We start from the raw sequence: 7,899 nt of genomic DNA, 5'->3' as shown, positions 1-7,899 counted from the left end.
GTTGCGCTTCCAGGTACCATTTGGTCAGCTTGAACGGGCGCATAAGCTCCTCAATTTCCCCCCGTGACAACAGCTTCTCAATGAAGCACCTCCATTTTTAACAAACTTTTCAATCATACGTTCCTTATCTTGCTCCACCTCAAGTCTTTCCAGATAAAGGACAGCCTTCATCGTGCCCAATACCTCCTCCCAAGACGGCACTGACCCTTCCAACCAATGTCTCAAAAGAGTTTTCTTCACAGACATCAACATAAGATGTACCCCTCCTTTGGTGACTACTGTACCCATTTCCTCATTCTGATTCAAGGGTATATAATGGAAAATACACTGTTGAGGTGTCAATCCCACCGTTTCCCCCCAGAACTCCTTTATTGTGTCTATTGATTTCTGCCACAAGGGTCTCACTTTCGGGCACTCCCACATGGCATGTAACAATCCGGCACTTTGGAGATTGCACTTGGGGCAGTTCCGCAGATAATGAGCAGGGGCGTCACGATACGACAGGTTGAAGGCATATGTTGCCCTATGCATGAGTCTTAGCTGCGACTCTCTCCACAGCTCATTATATGTGGCCCGCCTTACCAATTCAAACCCCACTCTCATTTTTTTTGCAATATTCTGATCCAGCAATTCCCTCTCCCAAAGCTTGTACGCCCCTTTCACCAGCCCTATCGTTTGAATGTTGTGAAGCCTACTGTGCAGTTCCGACAGGGACATGTGGGAACCACTATTGCCCAACAGAGCCGCAAACCAGGCCAGGTTCTCCACATCTCCCAAGGAACTCGCCTGAGTTTTACAATAACTCCTGATCTGCTGGTAAGGAAGATACTGTGCGTCTGGCATGTCATACTTTCTTTTAAGCTGGTCCCACGACAACCATTGGACCGTGTTTTCCAACAATAGATCACTAAGTTTCACGATGTTTTTGTTCCTCCATACTTGAAACAGAGCATTCTCCCTGCCCTGGGGAAAGGCCGGGAGTGACCACAGCGGCATTCTAGGAGAAATGTAACACGGGAGCCCGTAAATCTTTCTAATGGCCTTCCACGCCACTATGGTATCCCTTAACAAAACGGCTTGCTTAATCGGCGCCGGGACGTCCCTGAGCCTGGAATGCAGTAGGGCTTCTAAATTTTCCCTGCCAGCAAGTTCTTTCTCGAGCCAAGTCGCCGAGTAGAAAGCAGTATCCCATACCCAATCTCGCGCGTGCCTAAACAGCGCCGCCAGATTATAGTGGCGGATATCAGGAAGCTGCAACCCCCCTTCATCCCGTAGCATAGTCAGCTTGGCATAGGCGATACGCGGTCGTTTGGTCTTCCACAGGAAGCGGTTAAATGCCCGCCGCATCCTCACCACATCCACATGTTTCAGTAGCAGAGGTATCATTTGAAGTGGGTAAAGCAATTTCGGGAAGCTCATCATCTTGATTAAGTGGGCTCTACCACAGAGAGACAAGGGCAGATCCCGCCACCTTTCTAACTCAGATTCTATTTTCAAGAAAAGAGGGGGATAGTTCAGGGTATACAGCGAGCTCGGGGTGCGACCGATCTTGATGCCCAGATAAGTTATATAATCTTTCCGAATCTCCACCCCACTCATACTGGTTGTAGGTTTGTCTGAAGAGGTGGGTTTCAGGTTTCTTTTGCAGGATTCCACTGTCGGTGAGAGTCTGATATGTTGGGGCAGCGAGTTCCAGAGTCTGGGGGATGCACGGGAGAAATCCTGGAGGTGATAAGAGGAGAGAAGGAGGTCTTGTGAGGATCGGAGAGTGCGTGTGGGGATGTATCGGGAAAGTAGCTCAGAGATGTAGGGAGGGGACAGGTGGTGGACGGCCTTGTATGTATTTGTTAGTATTTTGAACTGAATTCGCTGGGTGATGGGGGCCAGTGAAGGGATTGGCAGAGGGGAGAGGCAGAGGAGTAATAAGGTGAGAGGTGGATTAGTCGGGCAGCAGAGTTGAGGATAGATTGGAGGGGTGCGAGAGTGCTAGATGGAAGGCCACAGAGGAGAATGTTGCAGTAGTCTAGGCGGGAGATGATGAGGGCATGTACAAGCATTTTTGCAGATTCGAAGTTAAAGGGACTCTGTCACCACTTTCTAACCCCCACTTTTAAAACTATAGTTCTGTCCATGGAGCCCTTGTGATTACAATGGTGTTGTTATATGCGAAATCCGCCGTCTCGTTTTGATAAAAAAAACTTTTATCTAACCTGTCACTCATGAGGATAAGGTGCCCAGGGCGTTTCTCCTGGTCTGAACATGCCGCCCGCCGCCGCCGTTGGTGCCCAGCTCCTCCTCTGATCCTTTCAGCGCCGCCTGAATGTGAAGAAATACGCCTCCGGCTCTCCCTCAGTCCCCCCTCCTTTTCTAACATTTTGCGCGTGCGCACAGGCCTGTGCCTGATGCGCCCGTGCGGACTTTTCGATTCAACCTCCCGATAACGCGAACACTGCCGCACGCGTGGGATCTTAGAAAAGAAGGAGGGGGGACTGAGGGAGAGCCGGAGGCGTATTTCTTCACATTCAGGCTGCGCTAATTCAAGGCAGAGGAGGAGCTGGGCACCAACGGCGGCGGCGGGCGGCATGTTCAGACCAGGAGAAACGCCCTGGGCACCTTATCCTCATGATTGACAGGTTAGATAAAAGTTTTTTTTATCAAAACGAGACGGCGGATTTCGCATATAACAACACCATTGTAATCACAAGAGCTCCATGGACAGAACTATAGTTTTAAAAGTGGGGGTTAGAAAGTGGTGACAGAGTCCCTTTAAGGAAAGCACGGATGCGGGAGAGGGCAGAATCCAAGGTCACTCCAAGGCAGCGGACTTGACCGGGGATAGTGTGCAGCCATTGATGTTGATAGATCGGTCTGTTGGGGGGGTTGAGTAAGATGGGGGAAAGATGATGAATTCTGTTTTATCCATGTTAAGTTTTAGAAAGCGAGAGGAGAAGAAGGATGATATAGAAGATAGACATTGTGAGATTCTAGATAGTAAGGTGGTGATGTCTGGACCAGAGAGGTACATTTGTGTGTCGTCAGCATAAGAGTAATACTGAAAGCCATGGGACTCTATGAGCTGTGCCAGGCCAAAAGTGTAGATAGAGAAGAGCAGGGGTCCTAGGACAGAGCCTTGCGGGACACCAACAGAGAGGGAATGAGACGAGGAGGTGGTGCGGGAGTGGGAGACGCTAAACGTCTGGTCTGTGAGGTATGATGTGATCCAGGAGAGGGCCAGGTCAGTGATGCCAAAAGATGAGAGAGTTTGTAACAGAAGGGAGTGGTTGACAGTGTCAAAGGCAGAGGACAGGTCAAGGAGAAGGAGGACAGAGTAATGGGGAAGGCAGAGGACAGGTCAAGGAGAAGGAGGACAGAGTAATGTTTTTTTGTTTTGGCTGTTAGTAGGTCATTGGTGACTTTGGTAAGGGCAGTCTCGGTCGAGTGGTGGGGTGGGAAGCCAGATTGTAGCCGGTCAAAGAGGGAGCGGGAGGAGAGGTGAGAGGACAGTTCAGAATGGACATGTTGTTCAAGTAGCTTTGAGGCATACGGAAGAAGTGATATGGGGCGATAACTGAAGAAAGAAGATGGGAAAACACCAGAGGTTAGTGATAGGTTGAAGAGATGAGTTAGGGCTGGCGGTACATCCTGATCTGTGGTGGTACATTTCTATCATCATTTGTCTTCTCTGCGGGATACCACCACTTGAAATAAGGGCTCATTAGTGATAGGATCAAGGGTTCTTTTGAACAGTAGGCCTTTTTGGATAAAGAGTTTTCTTTGCCGCCACAAGTGGATCAATTCTGGATCAGCTCTTCCTCACATTCTGCCACTTGTGAACTAATCTTATAATTCCCCAGTAACTTGGCTCTCAGTCTGGAGCTGGATCTATAGATCTATAGTGGTTCAGGTTTGGAGTTTGGGTTTTCATTTGATGGGTATCTTGCTGGGTGAATCTGGAGTAGAATAATGGCATTTCTATATCTCCCCTGTAGTCATCTGAAGAAGTAGGATCTTCTTTTGTGAGCAATCTTGACAAGGCATCAGCATTTTTATTAGTTTTGCCAGAGCGATATTTGGTCACAAAGTCAAAGTTTGGGAGCTTGGAGGCCCACCTTTGCTCTAGGGTTCCTAGTCAAGTGGCATTTAGATGAGTAAGTACCGGCAGATTATTTTCTGTGTGGTCGCTAAGCAGTTCTTGAACTTCTCTGTTACGGCCAACACTTAAAGTGGATTTACATGGCCCGATTATCAGGCCAATTATTGGGAATGAACGTTCCTATGATTCTGTGTGTAAAGGTGCCCCAGATCACCCAACAAATGAGCAAAACGCTCATTCATAGTGTGAAATGATAGAAGGTGCGGGCAGCAGATTGTACAGCACCCTGCTGCCCAGGAGCAATGATTTTGTAGGGGGACAGAAAAAAAAGTTTGTCCTCATACTGTGGAGGTGATCGATGCATGGAAATGCAACCCTTCACCTCCACTTAACGAGCAGCCCACTGTTGGGTAGGAATGCTTTCTTCCGGACAATCGTCTTCTCCTTGCCTGGTGTAAATGCACCTTTAGGAAAGAAACTGTAACTTTTAAGAGTTGTAGTGTTGGTTTTTTCTCTCGGCTCCTCTCAAGAATCGGCTAGCATAAGCGATGACTATTTGTTTCCCAGCTCGAACTTGAGATAGTGTAGCTCCTAGGTCTTTCTTACTCACATCTGTACACCGAAGCAAGTTGGTTGTAGTCAAGGACTCGTGCTTCTGCAAGCTTTTTTTGAGAAGTTGGAAGGTTATTTCACACTCTGCTCCAGTGAACAGGGATCTTGGCGTTAGGATAGTCCTTCAGGAGTTCTTGGAGAGGCTCTGCAATTTAACTAAAGTGTGGTATGAATCTTCTGTAGTAGCTGGTAAAGCTAAAGAAGATTATACCTTCCTTTACTGTGGTTAGAGTTGGTCAGCTCTGAACTGCAGCTACATTTTCTGGTTCTGGTTTTACACCTTCTATGAACTGTTACCTTCAGGTTTAGTCTTGGTTTTTGGCCTCACAGAGGTGACTGCTCTCGGGGCCTCTAGCAAAGATAAACCAAAGTTTTGTAGCAGCTCTAGTCTCAAAGATTGTAAGTCCATCAAGGATTTGCCCTACAGTTCTAGATTATGGAGAGCAGCTCCTTCTAGGGATTAGAATTTCTACTTTGTGGTCTGTGGCGACAGGATATAGCTCGAAGGCATCTAACATCTTTTCATGGAAGTATCTCCCATGTCGTGCGGGAGCCATGGCGCCCCCAAAATAGTACATCATAGTAAATGGCACCGTTGCAGGGTTGTGGCAGCTTGGCTGAACATTGTTCTCACTGTCAGACATGGCTATTGATGTTTTCTCCGGATTGCTTGGGTCAGCGGAAGGCAAAAGTCCAATTTTGAGGCACCTTGATGTGGGCAACAACAGCATACATTGTGTGTGGCCTCTTCAAGTGTTAGGGCTGTGTAGCAGAGGTGTGCAGCAGTGTTAGCGTTGGTCCCAGTCCTTTTATAGTTTTTTAAATTGTGTCTTTCTATTGTAAATATACATTTTTGTTCCCAAACAAAGAACATCCTACTAACCCCCCACCACTCCCTCAGAACATACAGATATTCCAGAGCTGCTCTTGATCAGTAGTAGTCAATAAAGTCTCACCCAGGCAGGCCCCAAAAGGAATACAGAAAATAAATGGAGACTCAAGAGTACCCTATTAGCAGTAATAACACAAAAGCGGGATTGAAGGTGTCTCCTCCTGTTGTTTCAACAAAGGTAGATATGGAGCCACCAACCACCAGGCTGAGCTCCAGGCCCTCTGATGACACCGGAATAAGATCAAGCCTTGACTGCAGATTATACTAGGCCCAAACGATACTTTGAGTTCCTGGGAAGGTAGACCAGGTTCATCAAGCCAAGCCTTCCACATCATCTCAAATTTAGAGATCTTATCCCTCTTGTATATCCTTCCTTCAAGTTTAACCAGCCAGTCAATTTTGGCTACATACTCAGTTCTGATAGGACTATGTTCATCCAACCAGTGTTGGCTCATTTATTTCCGCGCCATATACATTCTGGTTACTGCTTATTGACCAGGGTTGGTGATTGGCCGATCTTTGACATATCCCAGCACACATACACCGGGAGTCAAATCCACTGTAAGATAGTATACAGAGTGGATGAGATGTTCTACAGACCACAACATATGCAGCATGTCGGCCCCCTCCCTACCAGGGACATTTAGAATTCGATCTAAAGTCCTATACTAAAGAGGAACTGAGGAGTTTTAGAAACCCTATGAGTCAAATATATATAATAATATAATGTGAAAGCCTATGTGCCTCACTAAGCAGCAACTACAGGATCTTCTCCGGTATCTCCTAGCAATGGTTCTCCTCCAGGGGCTTTACCTCAGCCTCCCACCACTCCTTACTACATAGAGGATAATGGAACGATAGAGAGATGACCCCCGCCAATCAACGAGGCCAATGGTTTTATTCTGACTGATACATGTGATACCGCCACCATGGTCAACCTGGAACTCATGACGCAACTACAAGAAGATGGTGAAGTCTATGGAGACCCCATTGTTGCCATCCGCCTGTACCCTATAAATGATATATGTGCTGCAGCCAAGGGGTGTCCTATATAAAAGTGTACTGTGTAGTCCCCTTTATATCCTGCGAATCCCTCACCTTCCACTAAACCTGATACAGAGAAGTAAATTAGGAAATTACTGACCTGGATCTTCAACTTATTAGCCTCCAATGCCTCATACAGACTAGACACTCTCAAGAACGTCCCCAGTAGAGAAACCTAAGGATCCCTCACCTCCCAGCCCCGAACATGCCGAGGATGAGCTGACAAAGTAAACCTCAGGGTTGGGAAGGGCTTGGCCCCGTCCATCTTACTATGCTGAAGTCTCCAGTCTCATAGGTGCAGAACCTCTAAGCCACATGAACTCTCTAAAAGGCCTATTCATCAGAAAGGAATACCTAAGAGGTATCCACAGGGCAAATTATGCAAAAGGCAAAGCAATTGAGGCATCCAGATCTTGATAAGGTTAAAGAGGACCTCTCCTGTCTCCTGACAGGCCTGTTTTAATAGCTTCATACGTTCCTCATGTAATAACGATTCTGGAGCATCTATTCTTATGTCTGTATGTTCTGCCATTCCTTTATTATTTCTACTAGAAGTTATGGATGAATTGCTAGCAGTCTGCAGTAAGGGTACAGAGGGGAGGTAACCAGTTGGAGGGGTGTACCTGCACAGTCTCACTCTATCCAATCAGTGCTGCCATTTTCAGACTGTGCAGGACACACCCCCAACTTGTCACCACCCCTCTGTACCCTTACTGCAGACTGCTAGCAATTCATTCATAACTTCTAGTAGAAATAATAAAGGAATGGCAGAACATACAGACATAAGAATAGATGTTCCAGAATTGTTATTACAAGGGGAATGCATGAAGCATTTAAAAAAGACGTCAGGAGCGGTAAGAGGTCCTCTTTATCTCTTCCCACCACTGACCACGGTAACATGTCATCCGTATTCTTTGCGGATCCGTGTTTTGCATGAGACCTAACAGCTATGCGGACATATACGGAAACGGAATGCACACAGTCATTTCCACAAAAAAAAGCGGAACGGCCATGGAAAAAATACGTTCATGTGCATTGGCGCTTTCTTTCAGCTTTTTTCCAGGCGGGTGATTCCAGACATCTATTGTATTACATGTTGCGCCTTCTCACATTTTATTGCTTTTTCTTCATATAAATATTTGTGGCATCGCATTCACAGTAATCACTAGCTGCTTTCTGAGATTTCTGGGCGTTTAGAAGCTCATTCTATCACACACACACATATTCATTTCTGGCAGATAATTATATCAGGTCGCTG

The 7,899-nt window shown here is 46.7% G+C and overlaps 1 protein-coding gene across 1 annotated transcript in view; it reads left to right on the top strand.

Annotated features, from left to right (window-relative positions):
• Nucleotides 1-5,169, top strand: part of RCE1 (Ras converting CAAX endopeptidase 1) — a 23,780-nt gene extending 18,611 nt beyond the window's left edge. The window contains exon 7 of the mRNA XM_044269334.1: nucleotides 5,009-5,169. Coding sequence (XP_044125269.1) covers nucleotides 5,009-5,169 — 161 coding nt within the window. The remainder of the gene's footprint in view (nucleotides 1-5,008) is intronic.
• The last annotated feature ends 2,730 nt before the right edge of the window (nucleotides 5,170-7,899 follow it).

This window comes from Bufo gargarizans, chromosome 10, assembly GCF_014858855.1.
Source record: "Bufo gargarizans isolate SCDJY-AF-19 chromosome 10, ASM1485885v1, whole genome shotgun sequence".
Classification (NCBI taxonomy): domain Eukaryota; kingdom Metazoa; phylum Chordata; class Amphibia; order Anura; family Bufonidae; genus Bufo; species Bufo gargarizans.
The sequence above is the reverse complement of the archived record's forward strand: the minus strand, read 5'-3'. Positions and strand labels throughout refer to the sequence as shown.